This window comes from Ciona robusta, chromosome 10 (genome assembly GCF_009617815.1).
Source record: "Ciona robusta chromosome 10, ASM961781v2".
NCBI lineage: Eukaryota > Metazoa > Chordata > Ascidiacea > Phlebobranchia > Cionidae > Ciona > Ciona robusta.
In genome coordinates this window covers 7234959-7249196 of record NC_143244.1, presented here as the reverse complement: position 1 = coordinate 7249196, position 14238 = coordinate 7234959, and the positions used below count along the sequence as shown (strand labels likewise).

General features: G+C 37.6%; 2 protein-coding genes and 1 long non-coding RNA gene across 3 annotated transcripts; 1 reads left to right on the top strand and 2 right to left on the bottom strand.

Moving 5' to 3' along the window:
* Positions 1 to 989: 989 nt before the first annotated feature.
* On the top strand, positions 990 to 1827 carry LOC149730329 (alpha-N-acetylgalactosamine-specific lectin-like). Its single transcript, XM_089887388.1, has 2 exons — positions 990 to 1248; positions 1476 to 1827. The coding sequence occupies exons 1-2, from the start codon at positions 1046 to 1048 to the stop codon at positions 1732 to 1734; spliced, it is 462 nt and encodes a 153-aa protein (XP_089743514.1). The 5' UTR covers positions 990 to 1045; the 3' UTR covers positions 1735 to 1827.
* Positions 1828 to 1972: 145 nt separating this feature from the next.
* LOC149730328 (uncharacterized) lies at positions 1973 to 6981 on the bottom strand. Its single transcript, XM_089887385.1, has 8 exons — positions 6800 to 6981; positions 6345 to 6468; positions 5521 to 5653; positions 5134 to 5220; positions 4734 to 4849; positions 4292 to 4347; positions 3730 to 3942; positions 1973 to 3424 (listed from the first exon to the last, which is right to left on the bottom strand). Exons 1-8 carry the CDS (start codon positions 6888 to 6890, stop codon positions 3222 to 3224), a joined length of 1023 nt encoding a protein of 340 aa, XP_089743511.1. The 5' UTR covers positions 6891 to 6981; the 3' UTR covers positions 1973 to 3221.
* Positions 6982 to 8620: 1639 nt separating this feature from the next.
* LOC149730327 (uncharacterized) lies at positions 8621 to 11634 on the bottom strand. Its single transcript, XR_016385922.1, has 5 exons — positions 10757 to 11634; positions 10629 to 10687; positions 10537 to 10574; positions 10163 to 10284; positions 8621 to 10083 (listed from the first exon to the last, which is right to left on the bottom strand). It is a non-coding gene; the product is annotated as an uncharacterized LOC149730327 (long non-coding RNA).
* Between the last annotated feature and the right edge of the window lie 2604 nt (positions 11635 to 14238).

Sequence of the window (14238 nt, the reverse complement as noted above, 5' to 3'; positions counted from 1 at the left end):
AGTAATAAACAAAGAACATTCAAAGAAATATGAAACTATGTCCTCATGACTCTTATAGACCGTTGTTAATTGTTTAAAACACGATCAGGATATCTGGATATTATGTGCTTAAGGTGTCCCATATTCCCCCACCCTACTATATATTAATAAAAATATCCTTGGTTTTATATAACGAACCCGACACCCCACGTAACCCGGATAAAAAACATGTCTAGACAAGTTTATATTTATTTTGTATTTAATGGAGCCGTTGAACTCGATGTAAATGGACGGAGTTCGCATCTAAACACTGGTTGTGAATCATATATTTTATCTCACGAAACCCGCAAGTGGAAAACGAAATTTTATAAGGCCAAAATTTACGAAAATAGGATGTTTTATTGTTTTTCTAATAGAAAACAAATTGCGCATGTTTTTCACACTTACCGACTTTTAAATTTGACCAATTTCATTTACGTAACAATTAATTAGTACTTTTTGGTGAATTTGGCTACTTTTGGGGTATATAGGTACTGCTTATAGCCACACACTAAAGTTACCTTCTGTTTGAACAGGTGACCCTGTGTTTGTCGTGCCACTAAGAACCAGTGCTAAGGTGTCAATTAGTTTAAATATTTAACTTTGTTTAATTATAAATAGATAATTAGCCACTAATGAAACGAGCCAATGCAACTTATACGTAACAGATTATGGGCTAGTGGAAAGCGTATAATACCCTTTTGGCATGATCACTTTTATGCGCGTAAGTACTCGCATATTTACTCGCAAAAACAAAGTTAACACACATAACGTCATAAGCGTTTGCGAGTAAATATGCGAGTACTTACGCGCATAAAAGTGACCATGCAAAAAGGGTTTAAGAGGTTGGGAGTTATGGGTTAGTATCACCTTTAGGGGTTAGTGGCTAGACGATAACATGATGGCATAAATCTTCATTAGCCGTGATAAACCTAATACGCCTCCTAATGGGAAAGGAGCCAAAAAATGATGCTTTTTTATCTTGTTGATTTTTTACTATTTCAGAAAGTTTTTAAGTAATTTAAAAATGTATTCATTTAAAATATGCGTTGTGCTATTGATAATGCTGCATCCATTTGTGCAGGCCCGATATGCCTGGTACGGGCCTGGGAACGGTTATGCCTACTTCGTTATTGACACCAACCTGTCTTACGGCGATGCTAAGTTGCAATGTGGATACTATGGAGCCACTCTTGCTGTCCATGCACCCAAGGATAGGCGTATTATGAAGTAATGTTTGCTTTTTCCTAAGTTTCCTTGGATTTTGTTTTAGGTGCGGCAGTCACGCTTTTGACTCTCTTTCCCACACTTTTATTCATAATGTTTTAACAACTGTTGTTTTGCTGTTAGATGGGACACCTTTAGCACATAGTTTCCAAATATCCGAAAAACAGAAATAAACGGTGTCCCATCTTCTCCCACCCTACTGTAAATATGTATAATGTCCATCGTTGCAGAATTCTTGAAGAGCATTTGACAGTTTTAACCGAACAAGATTACTGGATTGGCCTCAATGATATACAGAGGGAAGGTAGATTTGTATGGGAAGACGGCACACCACTCACAAAAAGTCAGGAGAACTGGTATCCAACAGAACCTAACAACTATGGGAGAGGCGAAGACTGTGTTGGCGGAAATCATGCGGGCAGTTTAAAGTGGAACGACTACCGTTGTTCATACGGCAAATTATACGCACTCTGTGAACGAGCTCTGTGAGTAAAACATCTGCTTGAATAAAAAAAAGAATAACAAAAATTAATTAATTCATTCACTCAATTCGGCAAAAATGCTCCTTTAAAAGTATAAATACCCAAACAGGTGTGCAAATCGCTAAATATATCTTGTTTTAAAATGTATAGTGGGATATTTAGAATGAAAGAGAGACTAATCTTTCCCCACTCTACTATACGTTAAGGTGCTATCAATTAATAACGTTATAACAGTTCAGTTCTCGTTATTTTTGTGGATTCTTTTAATACTCAAGTCTTCTGAATAGAATAGCAAAGTTATTATACAAAACAGCTTATACGCATGTGATTAAAACAGAAGAAGGTTTTTTAGTTTTCAAATTCGCACAATAAAAACAACTTTTTTACCAAGAAATGTATGCAGCAGTTTTTGGTATAAAGTCTAGCAAACTTTTTAGTTTTGATTTAATTTTAATATCCGTATATATTACACTGATAGGCGGCATTGGCACACATTAAGTAAAGGTGGCTGTACACAGTATCCGGCATGCGAATTCGCTTGCGAATTCATATGTAAACCCATTACCGAGTTCCGCATGCGGCAGCGAAATCCGGACAAAACAGACAAAATGGACGAATTCCGAAAAACTGTGTACAGCCACCTAAAGAATTAGGTAAGACTAAAACATCCGTTTGCAAACTTTAAGCTTTTTTAAAGTTGAACATTATGCAAAGTGAACATTGATGTCTGGCAGTATGGGAAACTAAAGGTGGCTGTACACAGTATCCGGCATGCGAATTCGTATGCAAACCCATTACCGAGTTCCGCATGCGACAGCTAAATCAGGAAAAAAACAGACAAAACGGACGAGCTCCGGATACTGTGTACAAGCACCTTTAGCCGCCAATGTAATTTAACATAAACCGCAGACAGAAAAATAAACGTAACATTAAAAGTATCCATGAAAGAAATACTAACACCAAGAATTCATGAGAAATGTTATTTAAAGTCGAATATTTTTTGTAATACACGACCTCACCTTTACGATAACACATAAAATAAGTTATAGTAAGGTGGGGGAAGATGGGACACCTTCAGCACCTAATATCCAAATATCCTGAACCTGTTTTAAACAATTAACAACGGTCTATAGGAGTCGTGAGGATGCGGTTTTGTAATTCTTGTTTAGTACCAATTAAGCGGGGCAAGAAAATAGAATGAAAAGGTGTTCCATCTCCCCCACCATCTATATAACATTAACGAACGCAGCATTTACTTTATAAGTACGTAGCAGCGACATTGGCAAGCATGTTACTTTGGGGTAAGATGACCATGTTTTATTTCTTTTTTATTGTCCTATTTGGTGGTAAACAAGGAATATTTACAGAATTACATAAAACTTTACGCTTACGTCTCTAAAAGAGCGTTGGTAATTAAAAAAAACGATTCAGAAATACGGGATATTATGTGCTAACGGTTTCCATCTTACCCCACTGTACCATACATATATATCTTCACACAGGTGTATAGCCTTGATTGATCGCAGAGATCATGCAACATGCAAGAAACAGAACCACCAACTCCATAATTAAGATAACAATAGCGATTCCTCCAGCAGCATATAAGTAAGGCTTCAATACTTTACCACAACCTTTGGTGTAGAGCGCTCCATGTGAAGCTGGGGCGGCGGTTGTGCCAGAATGTGATGCAGTCGTCACTAAAGTGATAAAAAGATAAAACATCCAATAGAGTGATCATTATGAGTGGTTCAGCAAGGGTTGCCACTGCTGTTGTAGGCGTATGTGTCCGTGGTTAAGACACTGAAAGGCTTCAACCCAGTGGTTACTAATTGGTTGTTAATATGATCAGCTATAGAAAGAAAACACACCCACAAAGTAACATACATGGTAGCTTGTAAGCGGGCACGAGGTGCATGAAACAAAAACACTCGTGTTTCACGACTGTCATTACCCCACCATGCGTGGAGAAAGCAAGATACATTCATATAATGTACATACGAACCTGCGCTTGCAGTGTGCGCCGCTACGGTAGCATGTATAACAGGTTTGGTTGTTATTGCAGCTGTTGGGGCAGCGGTGGAGGCTTCTGCGGTGGTTGCAACATGATGCGCTGCAGTTGTTGCTATAGGAGTTGTAGCTTCAGGAGTTGTAGCTATATGATGGGTAGCAGCTGCTGTGGCAGGTTGTGTAGTTGCCACTATTTTCGCAGCGGTGGCTTTAACAAAGAGGTGGTTATGTAAAAAGTTCTTTATTACAAACACGAAAAAAATTATAAATGTAGTCTTTAATTATAGTGCATTGAAATAAGGGCGTTGGAGATGATTTTAAACAAGACTTTACCAAAGTTTTAAATAGCAACTATACAGAATGGGAGAAGACGCGGGCACCTTTAGCACATAGTACTCAAGCGACGTAACAAAAATTAAAAAAAAAACTGTCATTTAAAGACTTAACGGTTCGGTATTTGTCTTTAAAACGGAGCGTGCATTAAAACAAGATTTGAAATTACTTTGTATCCTGTACCACGTAAAGAAGCGGTCAACCGGTATATTTAAATTACTTACTTAATACTGCTGAGACACTAGCTACTGTTGGGTTCGTTGTAGCGGATGAATTCGCTCTAAAAATAAAATGAGTTGTTTTAATATTCATAAACTAAATACAAGAAGTTGTGGCTGCATTTGTCCTTCGTTTACTGTCAAGACACTTAACAGTAATTGCTCAAACCCAATGCTGGTCAATGATGAACTGTCCAAATTGTCAGCAATACAGAAACAAATTAATAAACTTGTTTTCGGAAGCCGCGCCCTACAAATTTACATACATAACTCCTATAAGCAGGCATTAGGTGTATGAAACAGAACAACCGTCTTATAATGACTGTCATGCTCCAGCAACGCAAGGATAAATAAGTTACATCCACAGTCGTTATAACACGGGTGTTCTGTTTCCTAAAAACTCTGGGTTAAAGGAACTAACTATACTATGTAATAATATAAAACTCACGCTCGTTTATTCCTGGCGTGTATTTTAGCATAGCAAGAGTCGGGAAACGCTGATAAATAATCACTTGGACCGTAAAATCCACAGCAGTGATACTTTGTCTCGAATTTGTCGAAGATCTGTTTTTTTAAAAAAAAACAAGATTTAACTTTTTATTTTGTCTTCAACAGCCTGGTTTTTTAATTGATACGTTTTGCACAGTTTTATCTGTAGCATGTTTTAACAACTGTTGTTTTACCAATTCTATCCAACTTTTCGCTTGTGTAAATTAACTCTCCAGTTTTCCGTTATCGTGACCGATGAGACGAAATAAGTTTTATTCATTCATATTTAAGGTATTGGCTTTCTACTATGCGAATATAAACAAGTGACAAAAATGAAACCAAAAAGATGTTTGACTCACAACGTTGGTCGCTTTGTTTACTAGTGATTGTTTCAAATGACTTGGATCAATCGTTGTTCTGCTTTGGAGCGCCTTCAGTACCATACCCTGTCAAATAAAAACTATAGTCATATACTGCTTCATAGTGCTAGCGGTGTTCAGCTAACAGTATCCTTAGATAAGACACTGAACCGCAAGTGTGTTAACCCAGTGGTCATTGGGGGTTGTCCGTATATTGTAGCCAAATAAAAAAAAATCACCCACAAAGTTACATACACGATAACTCCCAAGCGCATACGAGTTGTATGAAACAGACACCCGTGTTATAATGACTCTCAGTTCCCATCTATGTGAGGATCAAGTAAATAACATTAAAACACATATGAGCTACTTTTTATAATGCTTTACCTTGATCGCTTGGTACTTGACGAAACAAATGATAATCCCCGACATTTGCACCAAGAAGACAACCAGCATAACGGAGAAGTAAGAATAGAGGAGACACTTGCTTTCACTCATAGCTCCCCAGCAACCAATTAAACTGGAAGCAACGGAACATATAATTTAATTTACTAAACAACAGCAGTCGTTATAACAAGGGTGTTCTGTTTCATACACCTTGTGCCAGCTTACGAGTTACTACCTATGTAACATTTTGTGGGTGATTATTTTTTGAACGTTTTTTTGTTTAGCTGACATTTTGACAGCCGATAAAAGAGCATGAGGTTGAAAAAAATTGTGGTTAGGTTTCTTGCCCAAGCAAAACACATGCCCACATTGACGATAGCATCCGATTTGGACCCGTATCCTCTATGTGGCCCAAAAGCTGACACCCACGGTCTGTATCCTCGTACAATGAGTGTGGGAACCGCGATGTCATTGTGCGCGTGTTTGTTCAGCTCTACTGAAAAACCCCCACAAAGCTATATATAGTAGGATGGGGGAAGATGGGACACCTTCATTCTATTTCCTCGTCCTATTTAGTAGTAAACAAAGAACATTCCAAAAATATATAACCGTATCCTCATGACTTCCATAGACCATTGTTAATTGTTTAAAACACGATCAGGATATTTGAATATTATGTGCTTAAGGTGACCCATCTTACCCCACAATACTATATATTCCTGGTAACTCGCGGGCGTGAAGCGTGTGATGGAACACTTTTAATATAATTGTCTTGCCCAGCCAATCGACGTAACATTCGTATCACCATTAAAACCAATACTTACGAAATCAGAGCTAAAAATAATCCGACCGCAAACAGCAAGTATAATCCATCAAGCAGAATTGTTGATTTCATTTCGACAACGACAGAATGCAGGGGACTGTTCTTATTGAATGCACCGTAACCAGCTAATAGAAAAATATATATGGTTATTAAATGTCTATTGTATGAATTATTCAATGTAACTTAGATTTGTGTGGCAAGTCGTTATAACACGAGTATTCTGTTTCATACACCTCGTGCCCGCTTACAAGTTACCACGTATGTAGCTTATTTATCCTCGCATGGCGGGGCGACGACAGTCGTTATATTTATAGGTATTATACGCACTAGTGACAGAAGCGCTAACTTCTTGGCCACGGTACCGGACAATGTATTGATCCACACCACGAATACGAAAAAAAGCAGAAAAAAAGCACTAAAAACAATGCATTATCACTTTATAAAATCTTTACTCACCTAAACCGGCAAGGACGACACCACCAATAAAGAAAATCATGTTAAACAGAACCAACATGCACTTTGCGCATTTGGTGCTTGAGTTTTCCATGGCTGGTATATGGATTGTAAATTGCAAATACTCGGAATTCCTCCAGTCTGCCCTATAAGACCTGCTTAAAACTTGGAATTAAAATATTTAGTTTTAGATATTTCAACTTGAGTTAAAACCCGGATTTTCCTGTTTTAATATAAACATTACAGCCCATACGTTTGACATAATTATCTTAATTATTGATTTGCTCTAAAAACTAAAGACTCCTTCCTATTTTAACCGAAATTTATGAAATTTGTGGCTGTAATATATGTGTATAAAAACTACCCTGCGCTTATAAAAAATATATCTCTTACTCCAAGCATAAACTTGCTATGATAACTCAGCGCTACATTTACGAAGCATATGCGTTGCATGCCATGCTCAGCTTCCTGATTCTGACAGACTGTATCCTTACTGTGGCAACCAAGCTAACAGGAAGTAGTACATCAGAATTCATCTTCCCACGCCAAAGGAAACGCTGATTGATTTATCGTTTGCGTCGATCTGCTATCTGTTGTATTTAGATTTTCGTTTATCAAGGTGCAAACATTCATCATTTGGTCCCGACCCCTAATGCTGTGGGGTGAACAACTTTAGCACATTATGTTCAAACATCCTTATCACTCTGCTATCTATAGTATTCAGATAAAATAAGTTTGTTTTTTATGATGCAAGCATCCATATATTCTCATATTCTGTGTTTCAATTACAGTTTCTTCCGACTTATGCAAGTATATATCCTGATTGTGTTTTAAACATTTAACAACGGTTTATGAGAGTCGTGAGGATACAGTTTTATAATTCTTTGAATGTATACTTTGTTTACGACCAAAGGAAACGAAAGTAGAGAGAAAAAGTGTCCCATTTTTCCATACTCACCCGACTCAGACAAACCGTAACCAGTAACTTGTATTCAGAAAAAATAAGTTCGTTTATCGTGATGCAAGAAGCATCATAAATTCTCATATATTGTTCTGTGTTTCAATTACAGTTACTCCCAACATATATGGTACTGTGGGGTAAGACTGGACACCATTAGCACACGATATCCAAATATTCTAATCGGATTTTAAATATTAACAACAGTCTATAGGAAAAGGTTACGGTTTTATAAATATTTGAATGTACTTTGTTTACGATCAAAGGAGACGAGAAAGTAGAGCGAAAAAGTCTCCCATTTTCCCCCACCCACCCGACTCCGACAAACCGTAACCAGTAACTGTAGCACTTATAACAACCGTATGAGTAACTTCCTTTTAAAAAATATAATAACATTAATGTGCTGCAAAAAAAAACAAAGTATATCCTACAGTACCATATATGGTATATGCTTGAGTGTAACGTTTTGAAAAAACGCCACAAAATCGATTATCGTGCCATGACGGATCGCTAACAGGAAACGTTTAAACTGATTTTCGTTTTAAAACTCTCAGTTTAAGAATAATTTCGTTGTCAAACCGTTCGATGTAATGGCGAAACCACTGCAATTGGTTAGCATTAATTACTTCCGTTAGTACAGCGACTACAGACTACACTGCAGTCCGATTACACTGGAAGAGAGAGTCTAGCTTAACAGTATGTATACTCGGTACTCATTATAAGCATTTCCACCACATCTTAGTGTACATGGTGGTAATAGAATAACAGATCAATATTTTCTTATATGAGTTTGTAGCGTGGTCGGGATGAAACCTATCCTGCCTACATCGCATGGGATAATGTGGAAGCTATAATACAAAGTAATATATTTTATATCAGTTTATTAAACAATATACACCAAATGTAAAACGTCAATTCCTAAAGCTTTGTGTAAAGTAATAAAACAGTTTTATTATATTTCACAATGGTTTATTAAATAAACAATACACAGCACAAATAAGACGTAATTTTTAAATCTCTGGTTCGCTTTTAAATATCTTTCTGGAAAATAAAAACAGGATTAAAATATCTTCATAGTTTATGTGGCTGGCGTTGGTGGAAAGCCACTACGGCACGACAAGCCCCCAGCCAATGGTAGTGGGTTTCTACTCTGGTGAGAAACCCTTGCGGGATGTTACTGTCCACGCAGGTTAAAGAAACCCCATAGACAAAAATAAAACAACGAGAGCACATAGAAAATGTGCACAACAAGGAATACACCAACAAAAAGACAAAAATAATAGAACGAGTGCAGCGACATACATGTGCCAAACACACAACAGCTCAATCATATAAAAAAGAGTTTAGTCTAAAATTAATTAACGCGGACATAATCATTGAAACATCTACAAATGAAATATAGTTCAAATCCTGAAGGATAATCATCTGCAGTGTACACCATATTGGATGTCCGACCACAAGGAGTCAAAGCCAATAACAGCTCCGCATGTCCCAATCAAAAGGTAAGTCGCCCTGTTGGTACCGCGATACTCTCGTCGTATCTTCACACAATATAATATAACGTCCGGATGTTACGCACCGCATCGACCGTTATGAACTGCGTCAGGTTGTTACGAACCGCATTGACAGTGACCTAAAACCGAGCGTAGCATCACTGTGCCGGTAACAACACTGTACCGGTAGGGTACTAACATCTAGCGTAGCATCACTGGCGGTGACGTCCACGCAACAATCTGACCGTGACGTAACTCAATCAAAACTGACGTAACCGCACCGAACGCAGGGTCATGACAATGCTCTGACCCACCATATCGACGTCGTAACGTAATTGTGACGTGGCCATCGTCCCAATCACGCTACATGACGTTTGTTTAATTATAATTATTTATTCGGGGTGGAGAAGTTTATATTTTTACAGAATTATCGACTATTTTTTTTCAGGGAAATTATGGACTTTTATTATGCGCATATTATACTGCGTGTTGATATTACTCGAGTATTTGTGTACCAACATAGCGTTCTCACCAAGCGATTAGGACAATACAAAATCGTTAAAAGATTCGATCTTTGCAGAAGAAGTACCCAATAGAGTGTACAACAACAAAATCCGATCCAGCAAGATGTTCGCCATAGTTTCATTGCATATATTTCATAGACATGTAAAATGCACTACAGTAGTGACTGACTAAAAACAGCCGGCAACATTAGGTCCAGCAGAATAAAGATACAACAGCGCAGACAGACATACATACAACACGCAACTCATACTTATAATACTCAAACCTCAAACCGTGTATCCTTTATCGGCGTCTTCGTCTTTGTTCTTCGACTGCAAAACAAATGTAATAGACAGGTCACAGGCTTATATCAATTACACAACACGCAACTCATACTTATAATACTCAAACCTCAAACCGTGTATCCTTTATCGGCGTCTTCGTCTTTGTTCTTCGACTGCAAAACAAATGTAAATAATACTCAAACCTCAAACCGTGTTTCCTTTATCGGCGTCTTCGTCTTTGTTCTTCGACTGCAAAACAAATGTAATAGACAGGTCACAGGCTTATATCAATTAAATAATGTAGTTCTATGGGGTACGATGGGATACAGCACCTATATCCCGCAGCATGTCCTAATCTTGTTTTTAACAATTACCAAGAGTGGGTGCGAATGATTATTAGTTGAATGGTTAACTTTAAAAAAATGTTTTTTTTAATTCTTTGGCTATTTTCGTTTAGCAATGGTCTAATAAACAATGATAATATAGTTAAACATGCAATACCTTGCGCTTTTCTTCGGCAGCTTTATTCGCTGGCTTTTCTGCAATATAATAATGATTAAACTGCTGCTCACACTTTATTACGTCATAAGTACCTTCATTCTTGATTTACGTCATGGTTCGCTTGTTCCTCTGTAACGTCACACACCAAGTTCTGGAAAATTTATCAAAGTAAAAACTTGCCATGTTGATACAAAAGTTTGTGACGAAACAATGAACTTACGAAGTGGGTTCTTCTGTTGCGTCATCACCACTTCGTGACGTCACATCTTCGAGGTTTCTAGAAAAGAGCTTATGTACGCAATAATGTCAATTGTAATTTATACTTAACCAATTCTTTGATCCTCTTGCTTCGCGCTCATAGCGCAAATATAATTAGAATATACAAGTGATGTGCCTTGCGTCGACGCAGAACGCGCATGGGGCCCCACATGAAAAAAAACGTCGCGAAACGTGCGCGTAGAATAATCGCTATGGGTATTCTGCTATGACCTAAATACACCATAAACGCGAGCGGTAGCGAGCGAAACGGTTGTGACGTAACAGAACGCAATGATTGTGAGCAGAAATATTGCGTGTGACGTGAAAATAACTTATTGGCGATTTCTCAAACAAAACGTGATAAGAATAATCTAAACTAAATATAATAAAGTAATAAATCCAAGGCACAAAACTTGTAGCAATATACTGTATATAATGTAAATATATTAGTATACTGTAGTATGTTATATAGTATTAATATGTCATAATATAATACCAATGTATTGATATAATACTTAACTCAAGTCTTGCAAGAAAACTTGTTGAAACCTCAACTTGTAACCTGGTGCGGGACCAACTTCATCTAAATAAACTGAAACGCGGTAACTCGCTGTGGAAGAGACGTTTTATGCGCGGAGCAATCAAGGCGGGCGTAATCAGCTGGTGCGAGGCGACCGTCACGTGAACAATCTGACCAATCAGCTTCAAGGATTGGAACGGGCTCATTGTGACGTCAGTTCAACATTGTGACGCAATAAACTAAATTCACATTGATTCGCGATTTTGGTTTTATATTTAAAGTGGTTCGCCCACAAAACATCTTCAATACGACTTGCCACGTTTTAGTTTAGATGAAGTTGGTTCCACACCAGGTTACAAGTTGACAATTTTTAAGAAGTTTTCTTGCAAGTTTTAAGTTAAGCACTAATTTATTACATTAGTATTATATTATGTCATATGTTATTTAATTACTTTATACTACACCATAGTGAAATTATTTCTCTACGTATTAACAATAATTTTATGCCATAAGTTTTGTGCCTTGCGTTTATTATTTATAAGTTAAATTATTCTTTAACAGGTCTTGTATCGCGAATCGCGACTGTTTTTGTATTACGTCACTAATCATTCGCAATATCTCGCGTTATGTTACGTCACAAACCGACACAATCGTTTCGCTTGCTACCGCTAGCGTTTATTTTACGTCGTTTCTTTACGTCATAGCTAAACAACACGCGACTGTTCTATACGCTTTCGTTTCGCGACGTTTTTTCAATGGGGCCCCATGCGCGTTTTGCGTCGATGCAAGGCACATCACTTGTATATTCTAATTGTATTTGCGCTATAAACGCGAAGCAAGAAGATCAAAGAATTGGTAAAGTATAAATCACAGTTGGCATTATTACGTACATAAGCTCTTTTCTAGAAACCTCGGAGATGTGACGTCACGAAGTGGTGATGACGCAACAGAAGAACCCACTTCGTAAGTTCATTGTTTCGTCACAAACTTTATTGATAAAATTCGAATTTATTACAGAACATGTTATGTGACGTCACAGAGGATCAAGTGGACCATGACGTAAAGATGGAATGAAGGTAAGTATGACGTAATACTGCATTAACGGGCATTTTTAACTATATTGTTGCAGAAAAGTCAGCGAATAAAGCTGCCGAAGAAAAGCGCAAGGTATAGTGTATTTTACTATATTATCATTGTTTATTAAAGTTTTGCTAAACAAAAAAGGTCAAAAATATTTAAAAATTGTTTTTCACATTCAATTTGTAAGGCTTTAACATAGCTATTACGCCTGTTTTGCAGTCGAAGAACAAAGACGAAGACGCCGATAAAGGATACACGGTTTGAGGTTTGAGTATTATAAGTATGAGTTGTATGTTGTATGTATGTATGTCTGTCTGCGCTGTTGTACCTTTGTTCTGCTGGACCTAATGTTGCCAGCTATTTTTAGTCAGTCACTACTGTAGTGCATTTTACATGTCTATGAAATATATGCAATGAAACTATGGCGAACATCTTGCTGAATCGGATTTTGTTGTTGTACACTCTATTGGGTACTTCTTCTGCAAAGATCGAATCTTTTAACGATTTTGTATTGTCCTAATCGCTTGGTGAGAACGCTATGTTGGTACACAAATACTCGAGTAATATCAACACGCAGTATAATATGCGCATAATAAAAGTCCATAATTTCCCTGAAAAAATATAGTCCATAATTCTGTAAAAATATAAACTTCTTCACCCCGAATAAAATAGTTATAATAAAAAAACGTCATGTAGCGTGATTGGGACGATGGCCACGTCACAATTACGTTACGACGTCGATACGGTGGGTCAGAGCATTGTCATGACCCTGCGTTCGGTGCGGTTACGTCAGTTTTGATTGAGTTACGTCACGGTCAGGTTGTTGCGTGGACGTCACCGCCAGTGATGCTACGCTAGATGTTAGTACCCTACCCCGGTACAGTGTTGTTACCGGCACAGTGATGCTATACGCTCGGTTTTAGGTCACTGTCAATGCGGTTCGTAACAATCTGACGTATTTTCGTAACGGTGGATGCGGTGCGTAACATCCGGACGTTATATTATATTGTGTGAAGATACGACAAGAGTATCGCGGTACCAACATGGCGACTTACCTTTTGATTGGGGCATGCGGAGCTGTTATTGGCTTCGACTCCTTGTGGTTGGACATCCAATATGGTGTACACTGCAGATGATTGTCTTTCAGGATTTGAACCATAATTTATTTGTAGATGTTTCAATGATTATGTCCGCGTTAATTTCTTTTTGACTTTGTCCACTTTTTTTGAATGATTGAGCTGTTGTGTTTGGCACATGTATGTCGCTGCACTCGTTCTATTACTTTTGTCTTTTTGTTGGCGTATTCCTTGTTGTGCACATTTTCTATGTGCTCTCGTTGTATTATTTTTGTCTATGGGGTTTCTTTAACCTGCGTGGACAGTAACATCCCGCAAGGGTTTCTCACCAGAGTAGAAACCCACTACCATTGGCTGGGGGCTTGTCGTGCCGTAGTGGCTTTCCACCAACGCCAGCCACATAAACTATGAAGTTATTTTAATCCTGTTTTTATTTTCCAGAAAGATATTTAACAGCGAACCAGAGATTTAAATATTACGTCTTATTTGTGCTGTGTATTGTTTATTTAATAAACCATTGTGAAAAATATTAAACTGCTTTATTACTTACTAGAAGTTCCCTTGCAAAATAACTCCATTCAACAATATAAAACAGTAATGTAATGGTTAAAGTTAGCCAATACAACAAGTCCAGTTTCTAATCGTTCGTTGCCACGAAAATATAACCCACCCACCAAATGTGTTAAGTCCGCTCGATCGCCACCATGCGGTAGAATTAACATTTGTAGAAACTTTCCAAGTTTTGCAAAATGTGTTATTAGACTTGTT